At 27.6% G+C, this 20,560-nt stretch overlaps 1 protein-coding gene across 1 annotated transcript; it reads left to right on the forward strand.

The window, feature by feature from the left end:
* Positions 1 to 17,319: 17,319 nt before the first annotated feature.
* On the forward strand, positions 17,320 to 18,902 carry LOC135930921 (uncharacterized). The gene is made up of 2 exons (XM_065467722.1): positions 17,320 to 17,773; positions 17,896 to 18,902. The coding sequence occupies exons 1-2, from the start codon at positions 17,320 to 17,322 to the stop codon at positions 18,900 to 18,902; spliced, it is 1,461 nt and encodes a 486-aa protein (XP_065323794.1).
* Positions 18,903 to 20,560: the final 1,658 nt, after the last annotated feature.

Raw genomic sequence — 20,560 nt, forward strand, 5'->3', positions numbered from 1 at the left:
TATTGAATCTACAATAGCAACATATCACAACGGTTATTAAATCTACAAGGATAATTTCCTTAATTACAAAAACATAAAAATATAAATTAATAATTATAAATTTTTTTAAAAAAAAACAAAAACTCTTCAAATTTCTTTTTTCAAGGTTTTTATAACCCAACATAATAATAATGACAAAATTATAATATTGATAAAAAATAATAATATTGACAAAAAATATTGACAACAAAAAATATTCAAAATGACTTGCTATAAAAATAAAAAAAAATATTTACAACAATACATATCATAAGAAAATGAATCTTACTCCAATTAATATAATACATATCAAAAATTTTTACCTAAGCATTTGCATTTTACCTTGACATTTGCAGTTTAGTCTAGTGTTGTTAAAAGGTCGAGGGTCTGCTCAATTTTTTTTCAATCTGGTAAATTGCTAAATTTTGGGAAACTTATTAATGTGAACAAAATTATAATAAGAATATGTTGTTTTTAAAGTTTTTCGAATTTTTTTGGCATAAATGGGCTAAAATAAGTATTGCTAACATGTTTAAATAAAATTTTAGTGAAGATGTACCCTCGATAAGTGACAATTGTCATAATCGTTGTTTTTTAAAGTTTTTAAATTTTTTTGACGTAAATGGGCTAAAATAAGCATTGCTAACATGTTTAAATAAAATTTTAGTGAAGATGAACCCTCGATAAGTGACAATTGTCATAATCGTTGTTTTTAAAGTTTTTCGAACTTTACATAAATGGGCTAAAATAAGCATTGCTAACATATTTAAATAAAATTTTAGTGAAGATGGACCCTCGATAAGTGACAATTGTCATAATCGTTGTTTTTAAAGTTTTTCTAATTTTTTTGACGTAAATGGGTTAAAATAAGCATTGCTAACATGTTTAAATAAAATTTTAGTGAAGATGAACTCTAGATACAGGGTTTCCCGTTCAAAAAAAGAAAATCGTAATTTTTTATAAATTTTTTGGCAATTTAAACTTTTATTTATTTTAGTTATTCCTTTTTAATTTATTTCTAAATTTTTGCGATTTCTTTTTTTTTTTTCTTACTGTATCTTTTTCCAATTTATTTCTAACTTTTTGAGATTTTCTTTACTTTTATTTTTCTTACTATATCTTCTCTAAATTTATTCTTCTTCAATTTATAAATTTTAGTGTTGTTAAACAGCTCATTTTGAGTCGATTTTTTAAAACGGCTAACTCAATATTTTAGCTTGAAAATATTGTCTAAGCCTCGAGATTTCGATAATATATGCTTAGACCTATGTTCTTTCTATGAGCAAAATCTTCAGGCTTGCGTAATATTTTTCTGAATGAAATATAGAGTTAGCCGTTTTTAAAATCGGTTTAAAACGAGCCGTTTAACAACACTAATAAATTTAGGTCTTTTAACAATTTACGTTTTTTTTCATCATACATAGAGATACAATATTCTTTTTATGATTTTTTCATTTTAATCTTTTACATACATTTTTAACCTTTTCAATCTCGTCATTTTTAATCTTTATTTTTTTGAGCATTTATCTATTTTTTCTTCTCATTTTTGATAATTATTTTTTAAAAATTATATTTAATGTTTTTGACAGACAATATAATTACAATTGCTAAATTAAAATTAATCGTTTGGTTTACCTTAACTGTAATACCAAACGATACCAAACGATATTTAAATTAATAAAATATAATCATTTTTTAATTTTTATTTTTAAAACGCATTAGAAAATTTTAATTATTTATAACAATAAGGAAGATAGACTAAATAAAATTGATTTTTTTTAATTTTAGGTTACTTTTTATATAAAAAATTTAGAAATAAATTTGTTTTATTTTTTGCTTATAATGAAATTGCATAATATAATATACATAAAAGTATGATTTTCTATTATATTAATATCCTTTATTATAAAATAAATTATCAGTGGTAGTATTTTTTATGCTAATACCTACCACTACCAAAAAGATAGCTCGCTACTTTAACAACTCCACATTATCTCTACCTTCATTAGATAAATCTAATTCTAATATAATATCTAGACCTGTGCGCCGATGTCGCATCTACTACGGCTATTTATAATTTTTTCATCGGGTTTTGCGGTGTGCGGATTTTGCACCGCCTACTAAATTGTCGGCGACGGTGGTACGAAATTTATTTAAAAAGTTTTTTTAATGAATTTAATTTATAAAACAATGAATTACATTATTTTATAATTTATAGGCGCTCTTTTCTAACACATTGTTTATATGGTTTAATTCATTATTTTAACTATTTCCTATCTCACATCAATTTACATTTATGTATTTTATATTCTGACGAGAAATAATTATCTTATATTTCTTAGACAATTAATTTTTTAATAATCATTTTATTTAAATTTTAAAACTTTAGAAAATCAGTTATTCCTTTATTGTTTATAGAATCAAATGACATTAAATCTTTGCGGCAAAAACATTATCGCCCAGGGATGCGATCCCGGCAAAATTTTTACCCAGGTTTGGTTAGCGGGTTTTCTCCTCGAGGTTCGGGTTCAATTCCTTGTTTTCACCCCATTAGATTTCAAATTTATTTTATACATTAAATAGATATTTAAAAAACACTGTATCTAAAGTACATCTTCACTAAAATTTTATTTAAACATGTTAGCAATGCTTATTTTAGCCCATTTACGTCAAAAAAATTTGAAAAACTTTAAAAACAACGATTATGACAATTATTACTTATCGAGGGTACATCTTCACTAAAATTTTATTTAAACATGTTAGCAATGCCTATTTTAGCCCATTTATGTCAAAAAAATTCGAAAAACTTTAAAAACAACGATTATGACAATTGTCACATCGAGGGTGCATATTCACTAAAATTTTATTTAAACATATTAGCAATGCTTATTTTAGCCCATTTACGTCAAAAAAATTCGAAAAACTTTAAAAACAACGATTTTGACAATTGTCACTTATCGAGGGTACATCTTCACTAAAATTTTATTTAAACATGTTAGCAATTCTTATTTTAGCCCATTTATGCCAAAAAAATTTGAAAAACTTTAAAAAACAACATATTCTTATTATAATTTTGTTCACATTAATCAGTTTCCCAAAATAGTAATTTACCAGATTATATCAAAACACAAAAAAAATTGAGCAGACCCAACGAGTCAAATATACGAGCAGACTACACGAGCCGACTAAGCGAGCCAGGGGCAGACTGGCCATAAGACCTTGTGGGCATTTTGCCCACGAGGCCGCGAGAAAATGTAGATTTTTGAGGCTGATCAGTGGAAAATATCAAAATAGAGGCCGATTAGAAAAAAATTATTATTATGTTCACATTATTTTCTCTTATCATTTATTTTTTATATGATATCTCTATGATTTGAATACTCACATTCCTTGAGAATTGTCATGTCGTTTACTATATTTTAATGCATAATATATCAATAACATCGCTTGACGCTACACATCATTACCACGTTCTTTTCTTTGTTTTTTTTCAAATGAAGTGAAAACGCTTCCGGTTGAGTAGAGTGAAAGCTAAGTTTTGATAAATTTATTATATTATATTTTTATACATTGATTTATTGTAGAAATAATATAGCCAACATTTCTTGTTCTTAATTCATTGAAATCAAATAAAATCCAGGTCGTTGAATCAGATAAAAGGATGGATGCTTGGGTGAAACAAAATAATACATCTGGCCAAAATAAGTTGAGAAGGCTGCAAAAATAGGTTAGATGCAGTGGGCACGTGAAAAAGCCCTTAGACGGATATATGGTAAAGAGAGCTTGCTCCCAATAACGATAAATGCACTTTAATTTATAATAGATAATAAATCATTTGAGATAAAAACTTGATAATTTATGTAAATTTAAGATTCTAAGTACAGCTATAATATATTTGGAAATTTTTGAAATAGGGCCACTGTCATATCTTCAAACTAAAAAATTAGGTACTTTGTCAGCATGAAAAATGAAAGAAGATGCTAAATCTTCCGTATCATCGATTTAAAATAAAGCAATTAAATGGCTGCTAATTTAAATGAAACATTTGAAAAAGCCCTTAGAGGATATATGGTAAACAGAGCTTGCTCCCAATAACGATAAATGCACTTTAATTTATAATAGATAATAAATCATTTGAGATAAAAACTTGATAATTTATGTAAATTTAAGATTCTAAGTACAGCTATAATATATTTGGAAATTTTTGAAATAGGGCCACTGTCATATCTTCAAACTAAAAAATTAGGTACTTTGTCAGCATGAAAAATGAAAGAAGATGCTAAATCTTCCGTATCATCGATTTAAAATAAAGCAATTAAATGGCTGCTAATTTAAATGAAACATTTTCATATTTATAGCTCCCGGAGATCTGAGGACAAAATGCTCTGTAAAAAGATCGAATAGGACGAGCGAAGAGAATATATAGTGACAAATGCCAAGTGAACGTCCTCAAGAATCGATTGACCTTTGTAGGTTCGAACTATTTCGTCCTATAATTGATCAAATTATAAACAGCTTGTCGGAACTACTTTCAGCGAATTGAGAGCTTATCTTGAATATGCAATATTTGCATCCAAGACATTTGATGAAATAAATAGTAAAGGTATTTCTGAAAAGGCTTTGGAAAAACTGGCACAATTGGCATATATATTGAGTGTTAAATTTCATAACGAATTATGTTCATTTGCCAGTGTATTCAAAGATTTGGTAGCCGAATTAAATGAAACGGACAAGGATATCGCATGTAAAAGTGAAGAGACTAATGAAGAAGATGGAATATTACAATGTGATAATAAAGTGTGATAATAAATGTAACAAGTGTTTAATATGCGTGTATGAAATTCTTAAAAGATACATATGCATACTAGTGACACTAATATTTTTTTGGCATATGAATTTTATCATTTACGCAGGGTAATTGCCAGAAAGAATTTAGTAAATTAAAAATTAAAAAAATAATCTGAGAGCTAATATTGACCAAGAAAAATTAAAAGCGTTTTTAATGATGTCAGTTGAACGAACAAATTGAACTATTGAACTAGAAGATATTCCTGTATATTTGCGCAAAGGTTCAAAGTTAATGAGAGATTTATTAACGTAAAAATTATATATTTTCTTAATTCTTTTATTAGAATCTTATTAATATTATTTACAATATGATCGGTGCCTGATTTTATAAAAGTGCAGCAATTTTATTCTCTGTAATATCGTATAATTGCAATAATTTTATATTTATAATTAATTGATTTAATATATTGAGTATGCATTTTTTTAATATTTAACATGTGATGTATGATTTGAGTAATATCGTTGTAAATCTAATATAAAATATATATTTTCAATGAATATTATTTTATATAGGTAATGAATATTTTAGATATGTGTATTTTTTTAAATAAAATATATGATTATCGTATTAAAAACGTAAAACGTTTGAACTTATTTTCAAAAAATAAGAAGTATAATAATTATCATGTAAATGAAAGAAGACATTTAAGGGAACCCGGTCGAAGACCGGGCAAACAAAATGGGGGTATAAGGGCTTCGCCCCCATATAAATGAGGTCGCTATAGAAAAATGCCCACGAGGCCGTAGCGTCGCCAGTCCGCCCCTGAAGCGAGCCGACTACACGAGACGACCAATGCGGCTCATTTAGTCGACTCGAATCAAAGTCGTTTTTTCGACTTGAAATTAGGCTCGAGTCGCAGCTAAGTCAACTCGGCTTAGCCGTTTAACAACACTAGTGAAACACGTCAAACAACTTTTTAAATAATAATATAATATGATTTTAAAATATACTAAAAAAAAATTTTAATTTTTTTCTTAAAATAATATACGCCAACTTGCGGATTTAATATTAATTAAATTTAAAATGTAATTATAAATATTTTTAATTTATTTATATTAAAGGATTTAAACTATTTATTATGAGATAAAAGGAAATACAACTATTAATATCTATTTTTTATTGATTATATCTAATAATATAATTTTTATAAGTTATACATATCATAAGAAAATGAATATTACTAATTAATAGAATGACGCAAATAAAGAATTATTGCGCTAAAAAGAGTAAGTAGTAGAATAAGAATCTATAAGTCTGATTTATTTATTTATTAATAAAGCATAATGAACAAATTTATTTATCGTATAAAGAAAATCGTTTATTTTTTTAACGTAAAAATTATATGTTTTTTGATTTTATTTTGCTTTACACAAAATCTGGATATATATATCTATCGTTAGTGTTTGCAACGATCCGGTCCGGTCTTTTTTTTCTAAAATGGGACCGGACCAATGGACCGTTAAGTCAAATGAGACCGGTCCGTGGGACCATCGGTCCGGTCCGGTCCAGGCGGTCCGGTCTTACCTAAAAAAAAATTTTTTATAAAGCTACAAAAGTTTTATTCTGCATTTAAATTTATTAAAAATGAATAGTTAAACTACCCTATTAATATTTCAATTATATCATCAATTCATTTTTATTATATTATACACAAATGCCTAATCAAAGAAGAATATAAAAAGTAAAATATGAATATTGAATTTAATGAAACGGAAGAATATAAAAAGTAAACGATGAATTAGATATTATAAAGTGTTAGGCATTAATAATCATATTTTATATGTTCATGTACATACACATTAACTATAAAGCAATTTATAGTAAACTTTTATATTCTTTAATCGGTCTTCGGTCGGACCGGACCGGACCGTGGGACCGTGTTGTTGGACGGGACCGTGCCATAGGACCGAAAAGTCTAATAAGACTGGACTGGACCGGACCGTGCAAACACAATCTATCGTAAATCAATTTATGGCAATCAATTGTGGCTAAAGGCTTCGTATATAAAAATACAATAATATATTATTTAGTGAATGTTTTTTTGTATGTGTAAAAAGTAATATCGATTAATATATTATGCAACATAGAATATATATCAAAATTTTTTACCCAAGAATTTGCATTTTACCTTAGCATTTGCAGTTTAGTCAAACCCGTTAGCGTCAATTTATTTTTTTAAACTTTATATTGCTTTTGAGAGCTTTTTTTTTAATTTAAAATCTTGATTTTACCGGATATGTATTCCAGTAATTTTAAAATACGTAACTTATGAATCGTAGATAATTTTAAACTATTGAGTCATTTATAATCAATATAAAAAATATAGAAAAAATTTAATATAAATTACATTAAGTTTAAGTTCTTGGAAAAATTGTTATTTTATATTTAATTTTTATTATAGATATTACTTCATTTAATCTTTTGGATTTTAAAATGATAGTTTTATTGTTTTAAATATGGAATTTAAAAATAGTAAACGTCAATTTGCGGATGGAATATATATGAACTATTTATTTTAATTTAATTTTTAAATAATTCACCAGTAAAGTAATATTGAATAGCTGTAATTATTATTTGATCCTGATATATCTAAGATAAATTCTTTATACAAATTCATAAAATATGTCATTTGTTTGAATCATATGTTTATATAAATAGCTCAGGAAACAGTAAAAAATTATTGATTCATTTATATTATTATTTACGGGTAATAATATATAACGTTGAACGTTATTTATCAGTTTTATTAAAATCCTATTTTATTTTATACATAGATATTACCTTATTTTATCATTTGGAATTATGATAAAAATTCATAATAATTTTATATATTTAATATTTAAATAAGATATTTTAAAAATAATAAACGCCAGCTTGCGAATTGAATATTATTGAATTATATATTTTAATTTTATTTTTTTTTTAAATATGATTAATTATATAGTAAGATTATAAGCATATATTAATAGATTAAATGAAATATAATTATCAATTTAGATTACTTCATTACAGAATAGTAATACATAAGTAGTTAATTCTTTATAATATTTATGTATACGGAAATTTGGTCAAATTGGCATCTACCATTATATATAATTTTATAGCCATATTAAATAAAATATACCTTTTATTTTGAATTCTAAAGTAAAGCTACTTTTACTATAAGATAAAGAGCTGCAATTTTTTATTGTAACATGACTTAATTAAAAATGAAGAGCTGCAATTATTGTTAAACGGCTCGTTTTGAGCCGATTTTTAAAAACGGCTAACTCAATATTTTAGCCAGAAAAATATTGCCTAAGCCTCGAGATTCCGCTAATAGATGTCCAAACCTTTGTTCCTTCTGCAAACAAAATATTTAGGCTTGCGTAATAGTATTCTGGATAAAATATTGAGTTAGCCGTTTTAAAATTCGGCTCAAAATGAGCCATTTAACAACACTAGCTGCAATATAATAAGATATTTTAGCATAAAGTAAATATGCATTTACTGTAATTTACCTTAATTGATAATAAAGAGCTGTAATATGATAATATTTATAAAAGCCTGTAAGCAATAAGCTTAAGATATTTGAGCATACTAAAAGCTTAATGAAATTTGAACATATAAATTTTAAGCTTAAGCGAAATTTAACGAAAAGTTTACCGACAAAATACCTAATTATAACTAAAAAGAGTAGCGGTACGATACGACTAAATTGTTATCAATACATTATAAACAACAAATGAAAATCAAAGACATCGCAAAATACGTTTAAATGTTTACGCATCGGTTCATAAATTTAGACGTGACACATTCCCAAAAATAAATATAGATCCTTTAAAAGAATACAATATTTAAAAAAGAGGAAGTAAGGATTCTTCCAAAATTGAAAGATACATCATTAGTTTATTAATGGAAAATAAAATAACACTCTTACTATCCAGGAGATAATAGAAAATTTGCCTCCTAGCTTCCAAAAACCAAAACAACCAATATTAAGAGATCCATTAATATTATTTTATAGTTAGAAGTTAAAAATTGCGCGAAAAGCAAAATTTAAATAAATTTTTTATGAATGAATACAATAACCAGGAAAAAATTTATCTGGGCCGGACCTGAGAATTTTGTCATTTATAAACCTCTGATATGCATTACCTTTATAAATATATAAAATGTACATTTTATAAATTTATAAATGTTACGTTTTTATAGAAAATATAAAATTGTGTTGGGCCAACATTAAAAAAAAGGTGGGGGGGGGGGGGGGGGCATTTTTTTATTTAAATATTAATTACAACCATTATATTTTCCTGAATAACTATTTTTTATATAATACTTAATTTATGGATTTATCAATAAATAATAATTAAATAAAATATAGAAGCGAGAAAAATTGGAGGCAAATAAGTAATTAAACTATTTTATTTGGATATAATAATAGGTGCAAAGATATTATTCAATTTGATCCTTTCTTGGTAGGATTAGGATAGGATTCTTTGGTAAGAGATAACATATAGGAAATTATTATATGTCAGAAATAATTAGGATAAAAATTAAAGTCAGATAAAATGTAAGATCTTTTAATTATATATCTATAATATATGATTTAAAATAAATATAGAATTAAAAATTTATTAAATTTGAAGTTCATATTTTTTAAATATATAATAATTTTTTTTTAAAGTTGTCAAAGTTTTTTTGCTCTCAAAATGCAAAGAAATAAGCATATTGTGTAATTTATTTTCAAATAGAATTATTAAATGATATTAACTTGGAATTCCAAAAAACATCACAAAATTTTGATGCCTACGCTGGCCTATTAAAAATTTTACAAAAAACTCAAAGATTTGCGAGGCCCTGGCTAATATTATACATAAATTTACCGGCATTTTATTCAAAGATTTTCCGGCCCAGCCCATTAAGATTTTTAAAAAAATTTCCGGCAGGGCTTTACAATTGAAATGAGTATTATGATTTTTATATTACATTCTATTTTTCAATTATATCATATAATAAATTATCTCCTTATCCGGTCTGCGACATTTTTATATATTTTATACAATTTTTGATTTATTTTGAAGAGACTCAAGAAATTTAGCGGAGATAGTGATAAGGCTAGTTGGATCATTCTGACTCAGGTGGAAAATGTAAACTAGATCATGGAATGAGGAAGATGAAGATAACCAGTTCCCATGTCTCAAGCTAAAAATTAATTGGATCAAAGGCATTTTTATTTTTTGAAAAATTTTAGTAGTACATTTAAAAAGTATTAAATTCCTGGTTCATCTTTTCCCAAACAGATTTCTATTTACCCAAACAGAATAGAAAGAAAAGAACATCACACTCATTTATTTTATAAAAGATGGCGATACATGAAATAAAAATATAAAGGAAATTATAATAAGGGTTGTTTTAAAATATAATATATTATACATACACTTTACTTTTAAATTATGGAAATTATTCGGAACTATTATAAGAAGCAGACGATATAATTTGAATTATCACATGAAGCAGACGGTAAAATTTTATAATGTTAACACTCGTAATATCCACAAAAAAATTAAAAATAATAATTAAAAAAAGGCTCAACATGTAAAAATATGAGATTGAAGACTTATTGAAAAGAATTATGTTAATGTAAAACTATTTTAAATATGTAAAATAAATATACCCTTTTAGAGATAAAATTGAACTTTGTTAAATTTGAACGTTTATAAGAATAAATGATTTAAGACTGAATGTTTTAAATCGCTAGCTATAAAAATTAAAAAGAAATATAACATATTTTAAAAATATCTGGACGAGGATTATCAAAATCATTTATTTAGTCTTGATTTTTCGAACAATGAAGAAAAAATACAGTGAAACCATAGGAATAAAGGAAGAAAAATAAAAGAACTCCATACAGTGTTGTTATGATTTAATAAAACATATTGACGATTAAATTCAAACCCATTCATATAAAATTATAATATTTGCAAAATTAATTAAAATATAGACAAAGCATTATTGAAATTTCTTTTATTCTTTATTTTTTTATTTTAATTATTTTTGCAAATATTATAATTTTATACGAATGGGTTTAATCGTCAATATGTTTCATTAAATCATCACAACACTCTAAAATGACCACTAAAAAGGTTGTACTTAATCGTCCTTATGTTGAGGTGGCGCCATATTGTTTATTAATATAATCGATTTTAATATCTTTCTCAAATAACCCTACCCTTAAAATGTAAGAAGAAAATAGTATTTTATAAATATATATTTTTTAATAAAAACAAATTTATAAAAATAATGGAAAATTTTAAATTGTCAGATGATCGCATGAAAATAAGGAAATTTATACGACAATTCAGATGTTTATTTCATTATAGTTAACACTATATTATATTTTCTCTTTTTTAATCCCATGTTTTATTTATCGTTTAAGGTAAAAGAGTAGATTATATGCACCCATAAACATATTCTATCATGTCGAAGCAAAATATTTTATACCATGTTTTATGGCAGTGCCGAAGCGAAAGATAGTAACATCTGCATTGAAGATCTAAGTAAAGAAGCTTTCAAAATAATTTTGAAGTATATTTTTAATAATCATTTGCAAGATTAAAGTAATTTTTTTTATTGTACATGATGCAAGTATAACTGATTTTACAAAGTATCTCAACATAATTTTTGAAGTTTTACATAGATCAAAAAAATATATGCTAAAAGATTTATTAACGAAATGTGTTAAAGAAATCAATATGAAAACAACTGATTATGATAGGGCTTTAAATCTGTATTTAGCATCTTTGATTTATTCAAAAATCGATAGTTGTTTTGATGTAATATTATATTATATCCTTATGACTTTATAGATTATTTTTATTAGATGCTAAAATTATATTATAGGTTCGTTCTTTTTGTTAAAACGAATGCCTAAATTCACCTACTGATATGGTAAAAATATTTTAATTTTAGATGACCGAAAATACTTACCAAAACAAATTATTTTCGAGTTTATTTAACAACACTAATTAAAGTACCATTCTGAAAATATGTTCATCTTAATTTAAATTTTTAACAAACCAAATGATTTATTGCTTAGTTACAAAATATAAAATTAAATTTAAGAAATTGTTATTGAATAACAATAGAAAAAATAAAAAGATATGTCTAAGTTAACAAATAATAGGAGGTAAACTTCAATCATAGTCAAATTATATATAAGTAAAACAAAAAGGTTATATATTTAATCAAAAATGTTATAATAAGTTATGAATAACATACATTCTACAATTATGAAGTTATGAGTAAATATACAAAATTTTACTATCTTATGAGGTTTTATTTAATGATTTATATTTGTTAGCGGCAATGTGAAATATTCGGCAATGTGTTATTTTTTCAACTTAATATCATTTTTTGAGCGTGTTTTTTTAAACTTAAAAATCTGATTTTACCGGAAATGTATTCTATCATGTTCGGAATACCTACCCTATGAATTGTAGACAATTTTGCTGATAACCTTTGAGCCATTTAGAATTTATATAAAAAATATATGAAAAATCTAATATAAATTAAATTAAGATTAAAGGTTCATGAAAATATTGTTTGAAATTCATAGGGTAGGTATCCCAAACATGATGGAATACATTTCCGGTAAAATCAGATTTTTAAGTTTAAAAAAACGCGCTCAAAAAATGATTTAAAGTTGAAAAAATAACACATTGCCGAATATTTCACATTGCCGCTAACATATTCATTTTGGGGTTATTCTAAAATTTTCCCTTATTTTTTATAAAATGTGTTAATGATATATTTAGTAATTTTATTTATGTTTATTTGTATTTGTAATTTATAATCTAAAAATTTATTCTTGCTAGATAAGAGTTTTGTGCTACCAAGGTTTGATTTGTCCCTTCCATATCTCTCTTATCTTTTCAGAAACCCCAGTATAATGGTATAACCTAAATTATACATAATTTTAAGAATTAAAATAGTATTTAAATAAATCTCTTATTGCTATTGAATGGGTACTTGCCATTTAAAGTTCTACCTTATTCCTATTGAATTGGTACTTGATGCATTTAAAGTTCTATGTTTTCAGTGTCCAACTACCTACAATCGTTCAAGTTTGGTTTCATGGGATGCATTTCATATTTTTAATCAATAATCAGATTGATGGGTGTTTATTCCCAACTAGATTAGAAAAACGATGAGAACCTTAACATTGATTATTTATGAGTTATTCGTTAGATAGAGTGCTCTGATTCATGTTCCAAGTTTCTGGAGAAAATCGAGGCCCAATTCGACCTGTCTGGGATGAGAATTGTTTCTTGTGACCTCCCTTGATACTCCATTGATGTAATTTTTATCGAAATATATAAGAATATCCTTACCATTGCTCGGAGCCGATATAAGGAATGCCATTGCATTGTCCATATCACATAAAGGAACAAATGCTAAGCCGTCCATCATGCCTCAAAAGAAGCTTATGGCTTCATCTGTTCTGTATTGGCTTTCCAGACCTAGCTTTTGAATTTTTCTATGGTTTGACACAAATGGTGAAAGCATCCTCTGATTATAATGTGATTCCCTAATTGAAAAAATAAATATAAATAATTTGACATATTAGTAATCATACCAATGACAGTTTTAACCGCGCTCATAGCAGACTTTTCGAAATCCATGTATATATATATAATGGATCAGGAAATAAATCCCGTTCTTGAAATTTAGACATTATTACTTTCAATATTTTTTCGTAAGTATTTTGTGTTTTATTTTGGAGTTTAATAGCTGTTTATGATTGTGGCATTCGCTTATAAAATTATTTATCAATATTAATTATTGCTAGGTTATACTAAAAAAAATTAAATAAAAATTGAGAAGAAAAAAATTGAGAAAAGATTAGAAAAATGAAGAAAATTAAATGAAAATTAACAAGAAATTATTTTTAAAAAGTAACGATTTTCTTTTTTTTGATTTTTTTTCCCTGAGGTTTTTTTCCTATTATCATTAAAATCATAATTATAGTGACGTTATATTCAATCAAAAATTGTAAAAGTTACCATAATTTTGCATATCTTTAAATTGGATGCATCTACATTTAATAAAGATTAAAAAGAGATAATAAAACAATTTTAATAAATTATACATTATATAGGATATAAATTATACTTACCTTAAATAATTTTATACATTTTTATTTTCTTATGGTATAAATAACTTACAAAAATTAAATTCTTTAATATATCCAATAATAAAGGAATATACCTTAAGAGTTGTATTTTCTTTTATCTCATTAAAAATATTTGTAGTGACATTATAAATTTCAATAATATTAAATACGCAAGTTGGCGTATTTTATATGTATTGAGCAAGGGGGAAAATTCGATTTAGAATAATTTAATATATATCTTCTTTATTTGAAAGTATTAATCCAGAATAATTTATTGTAATCGAATAAATTGAGTAATTGTATTAAAATATAAGAAAAACAAGTGATTATTTTATTATGTACGTTTTAACTAAATCTCAATATATATATCGTAATATAAAATTTATATTGAATAAATTGTGGCTAAAGGCTTCGTATAAAAAAAATACTATAATATATTATTAAGTGTAAAAAGTAATATCAATTAAATAAAATAATATATTATGCAACAATATGCTGTAATAAATGTCTCTTTCCTTAATAAGACTTTGTATCGACAAGAAAGATAGAGCTTAATTTATTTAATGCTGAATTAACTGAAGCATTTTTTTGTAATCTTAGCAAGGAAGAGCATGGCTTCACATCTATTGTTTTCATCAAAGCCTTTTTAATTAATTAATGAAATAAGATTATTAATTGAATTTAATATATATCAGGCCCTTCTCTGCATTTAAAGATACATCTCAAGTCTCAACCAAAATTACATAGTTAACACTTTATTTTTTTATTAGTTTTCATTGATAATAATATCAATTGTAATATAGTTATAAATATTTTCTTACATACATATATTATATAATTGAATCCTTAACAAGTTACAAGGACAATTAAACTTTTACATAATATTTGTAAAATCATTAAATCAATTTTTTTCTTTTAGCTAGTCAATTCTCGTATTTCCATCAAATTTTATAAACATATTTGATTATAATTATATTTTTTGAATTTTAATATGTATCATTTTTCAAATAAAATCATTGTTCGTATTCAAATATTCCTTTAATGGTGTTAAAAAATTTCTTAATCCGTCCCCCTCCCTTTCAAAATCTTTTGACTGCCAACCCCCAATGAATAAACCTAGAATCGGGCCTGATATATATACTCACTTGTATATTATTGCCAAAGTAATTTAATGTTACCTGATAGTGAATATTATTTGTAAGCTTTCGAATATTGAATGTGGATCCATGATTGAATAATTATATTAAGTGTATTAGATGTGAAATTTAGAAAAAAATATATTAATATTAATTTTCTTGAAATAGATATAACTTGCTTGCTGTGATTGTAATCTTGTAATATTACGATAAAATGAGGTAAAAAAAATAGGTAAATAAATGAATGCCATCGTGTTTATGAAATATTTATATAAATATGATTATATTATATAAAATAAACAGTTACTATAATACTGTTAGATAAATCAAGAAATAGTCACTTGGTATTTTTGAATATCATATGTTTATCAGCAAATTACTTTGTTTTCAGTTATACATAGCCCTCTACCATGTTTATTATGGTAATTCGGTTTATTAAAATGAACCTTTTATGTTATTAGTGAGTACTGATATATAAATTATATATTATTATATTTTATATAAAAGTATATTTTTAAAATAAAAAACGCCATTTTGCGGATCTAATATTATTGAAATTTAAATTGTAATTATTAACATAGCATACAAAAATTATTTATAATTTTTTTTTACATTCTTTCTTTTTTCATGATCGAATATCCCTTATAACATTAAAATTAAAATCTAAATTCTACAATTATATTTAAAAAAAAGATTAATGGAAAATAATACATTATTTTTTAAAATTATTATTTTAGAAAATAAATAACCAATCTATTTTTAAAATTAGAAAATAATATACAAAAAAATTATAATATTTCAATATCCTACAGATATGTTCTTTCAAATATAATTTATCAATTTTTATTGTATCAATCAAATAATGAGAAATTATAAAATAACCATATTTAGAGATGTAAGTATTAAATAAAATCTTAGCTACGCCTGATTAATCTAACGATAAAACTACAACTACTGCCAACACTACAACCACTGCCAACACTACAACCACTTCCAACACTACAACCACTGCCAACACCACAACCGGACATAAAAATGATTTTATTATCCAAAATATTCAGTCCTCTTTCATAATTTTGCATCAATGAATTCTATACAATTCCAATATATCAAAATTTAGTTGTAGATTAATGATACAAAAAATTTAAGTAAATACTTTTTCCTTTAATATTTCCTATACTTTTAGATTACCAATCATCCTCAATTATTATACACCAATTAATAACAAGTTCTTTTATATTATTCCCAACATAACACTCTACATTATCAATTCTATCATTCTTACCAATCTTTACAATTTACCCTTATTTATACCAAAAACTGTTGACTAATATAAAATTGTCATCCAAACATTTTATTTAAATGTACAAAACACAATCAATATTCACACTTGAAAAGGATAATACATTTAATCTCTTATCTAATTATACTATTCATTCAAATCCTTTAAAGCAAGCTAATATTGCTATAAAAGCAGAAAGGGAAACTGAATATTTTACAAAATAATAAAATAATTGCCAACAGAAAATAATTCTCTGCCAAACATTTATTCATAAAATGATATTGAAAATGTGATTTCTATAAGACCACTTGCACATCATTATGCTATGATACAAAACTTTGACAATGATTTACCCCAAAAATATGACTGATAGTTAATTACATTGTATTAGAAGAATATGGACTCTACAGCTTACTATTGCAAAAACCCCTCCATGAACTAAATATTACAAGCTAGACTGCAAACTAATATGAATTCAAATAAATACAAAAATTAAATGATATTAAAAGTGGGATTTCTATATGATCACTTGCACATAACTATACTATGAATAAATCATCTTCCATAATCAAACCTCAAATATTAAATAAATCTCATCAAAAATTGCCAAACATTTTATTCAGTTAATAATATTTCACCAAATATTTATCCAGAAAATGATATTGAAAGTGGGATTTCTATATGATCACTTGTACATAATTATACTATGAGTAAATCATCTTCCATAATCAAACCTCAAATATTGAATAAATCTTATCAAAAAACAAAAAAAATAACTCATTAAACTTCCTTAATATACCAACCCACAAGAAACCCACATTTGAAGATAAAAATAATATCCAACATTTTCACTCTTAAACTGATAAAAAAATTTTAATTCATGAGCTTACCAGACCTCAGCACAGCTTCTACCAAATCTAACTGCCCTTTATGTAATAAACTCGTTAAAGTAACCAAATTGGGGCTATTGCCATCTCATCGAAACCAGAAGATAAAATTAACTCAATCTGGGCTTCCCATCTTATCACCAGCTATCCCTCGAACCCTAAATGCCTTTTCTGCCATTGCCCTCGCACAACCTATAGTTACCATTTTCACGTTGACTGATGTGCCTACTAGCCCAATAGTCCCCACCTCCACCGCCGAAAATGCTCTCACTTTCAATCCAACCGACTCCACAGATGTAGAAATATTTTTAGTCACACCAAAACCATTTGTGATTTCACGAATACCTAAGGGAGCAAGACTTCAAGTTGCCAAACACCTCTCAAAGAACTTGACTTCCTTGATAAATAATTATTCTTCCATAAAACACTGGCTAGACACGACACCCTGTCATTTGCCTTTACTACCTTGCAAGTTCCTGATCCTGCCAGCAAAAAATCTCTGACACAGCAAATCAAGGATGCTACTATCTACCCCTTACCCATCAATCACTTTTCCACATCTTTTAAAGGTGATGACACTGATAAAAATAAAAATCACAAAAATGACCTACTCACCAAGGCCAAGCTTATATCTAAAAAGCTGGATAACCTGAATGTTAAATCCGCCATACGACTGGCAACATCTGACAATAAGCTAGCTCCCTACGATCAAACAACTTATCAAGCTCTTCTCCTAAAACACCACCCACACGATCTTAAGGACGAAATACCGTCTTACCCCGAAGCTCCTCTAATTGCAACCACTTTTACCTCAAGCGAGGTTAGAAAGGCTATTCTCTCCTTCAAACGCGATTCTTCACCGGGGGTTGATGGGTTTCGCCCAATATTCCTACAGGATCTAACCGCACCTTACATCACACAACAATGCGACGTTTTGGAAAAAATTACTCAACTCATCAACCGTATGCTTGCTGGAGGCTTACCACCCGCCATTATTCCACTCCTTTATGGAGCTAAACTCATCGCCCTCCATAAACCTAATAAAGATATTCGCCCTATCGCTATTGGAACCACTTGGCGCCGATTAACCGCAAAGCTAGTAGTGAGCAGAATATTGTTCACAGTATCTAATCACCTGTGCCCTAATCAATTAGGAGTCAACGTAAAAGGGGGATGCGAGGTATCCTTACACATGACCAGAATGTATCTACAAACAGACCCCAGTGACAATATCCTAATTAAGATAGATTTTTCAAACGCTTTTAACTCTCTAAAACGTACAGCGTTTCTTAATCCCATCCTTACCCTTTACCCAGAATACTCGCAATTCATTTTCGATTGTTATGCTAGTCCATCGCATCTTCAATTTGGAGATAGATTGATTCCTTCTAGTAGTGGAATACAACAAGGTGACCCTCTAGGCTCCTTCTTATTCTGTCTGGGCATTAATAGCCTAATACAAAGCATAAATGACCAATGTAAACTAAACCTTCATAACTGGTATATCGACGATGGTATACTAGGCGGCTCACCCAGCGAAGTTATAAAGGCGGTCGAAATAATAAAATCCAACTAGAGCAGTTTGGGACTGTGAATCAATCAAGACAAGAGCGAATATTGTCCTCTTGGAATCATCGACCTTAACTATGATCCTATGTTCAATAACACACCATTGACCTTCTTAACACATCTCGGATCTCCAGTGGGTAAAGACGAGTCCTTTGTCAAGTTATTCGCCGACACTACTAGAGATATCCCTTATGCGCGGTACACTATCTCGCCTCCCAGCCCACCAAGCGTTCTTTCTATTAAAGAACTATCTCCTAATCCCAAAAATTCTATATACACTCCGATCGTCACGTATCTTCCAATACGACGTCAACCTCGCTGCACACGAGCTAGAGATTAAACACCTCACAGAGGATATACTCAATCTCAAATTCGGAGACCTATCTTGGCTACAAGCTACCTTGCCAACCAAATCCGGCGGCATTGGCATACGATCGCCTTCCCTACTCTCTGTTAGTGTGTTCATATCCTCTCGCCTGTCCTGCGAGCCCATCATACACGCACTCACAAAACATCCTGACCCTTTACTTCCCCAGGCAATTGATCTATGGAAATCTCTTTCATTAGTCGATCCTCCCTCATCGACACTGCAGAAGGACTGGGATAAGCCTCTAGTTGGCAACTCCGTTGCATACCTTAAATCGAGGGGCCAACCCGAGGACCATTCTCTACTCTTCTCCATTTTCGCAGACAGCGGGTATGAATTTCTCGAAGCTTTTCCATCGCGAAACCTTGACCAGCTCCTAAGCAATGATGAGCTACGTCACGCCATCGGTCTAAGACTTAATTGTGATATGGTAATACCCTATCACTGCATCCTTTGTTAAACGCCGGTCAACTCCAAAGGCTACTATTGCCAGGGCCCTGAAATCTGCCGGTATCCCATCAACCCTCGAACCTACTGGACTCTACAATTCTGATGGTAAGCGTCCCGATAGCTCTACCAGGATCCCTTGGAAGAGGGGGGAATTCCTAACCTGGGATTTCTCATGCATCGATCCCCTTGCCCCTTCCAATATAAATAGAGATGCTCTAGTAGACGCCGAGATAAATAAACTCGCTAAATATTCGCCATCGCTTCCGGCCAATTACACATTCCTACCACTAATCGCCACGACTCTAACATCGTTCGGCTCTCACGCCCTTGCCTTCTTTAAAGAGCTGGGGAAACGGATCTCTACTAGGACCGAAGATCCCAACGAGAGTTACTACCTACGCCAAAGATTAGCCCTCAATAAAATAAAATCCAATTACCTCAGCTTCATATTCTCAATGACTGATACCCCCTAATCACAGAATTGGCGATGAGAAGAGCAATTAAGAACAAGAGAGGGATATTCAGATGGAAGTCAACAAAAGAACCAAACCCTAATCACAGAATCGGCGATGAGAAAAACAATTAAGAACAAGAGAGGAATATTCAGATGGAAGAAGAAAAGGGCAAACTATTATTTATATTATTTAAATATATTATTATTTATCCTTAAAGTGGCCTAATGGGTAAGATGTAAGCTTGGAAACACGAGTATGAACAAGGACGCGGGTTCAATCCTGGTAAGAACCATAAAAACTTTCAAGTTTTTCTTCGATGACTGATGTGTAAAGACATATGGTATGATGAATTTCGGAGCTTAGAGATGACACCCCGGTCACCGACAGGCCTGG

The sequence above is a fragment of the Gordionus sp. m RMFG-2023 genome, chromosome 1 (assembly GCF_954871325.1).
Source record: "Gordionus sp. m RMFG-2023 chromosome 1, tfGorSpeb1-WG-v2, whole genome shotgun sequence".
Lineage (NCBI taxonomy): Eukaryota > Metazoa > Nematomorpha > Gordioida > Chordodea > Parachordodidae > Gordionus > Gordionus sp. m RMFG-2023.

What these genes read in the sequence shown, in the direction of transcription:
- LOC135930921 (XM_065467722.1), top strand. Translation starts at nt 17,320, where the DNA reads ATGAGCTTACCAGACCTCAGCACAGCTTCTACCAAATCTAACTGCCCT. An exon ending in CTGGCTAGACACGACACCCT is followed by an intron (nt 17,774 to 17,895) that starts GTCATTTGCCTT and finishes CATCTTTTAAAG; the next exon opens with GTGATGACACTGATAAAAAT.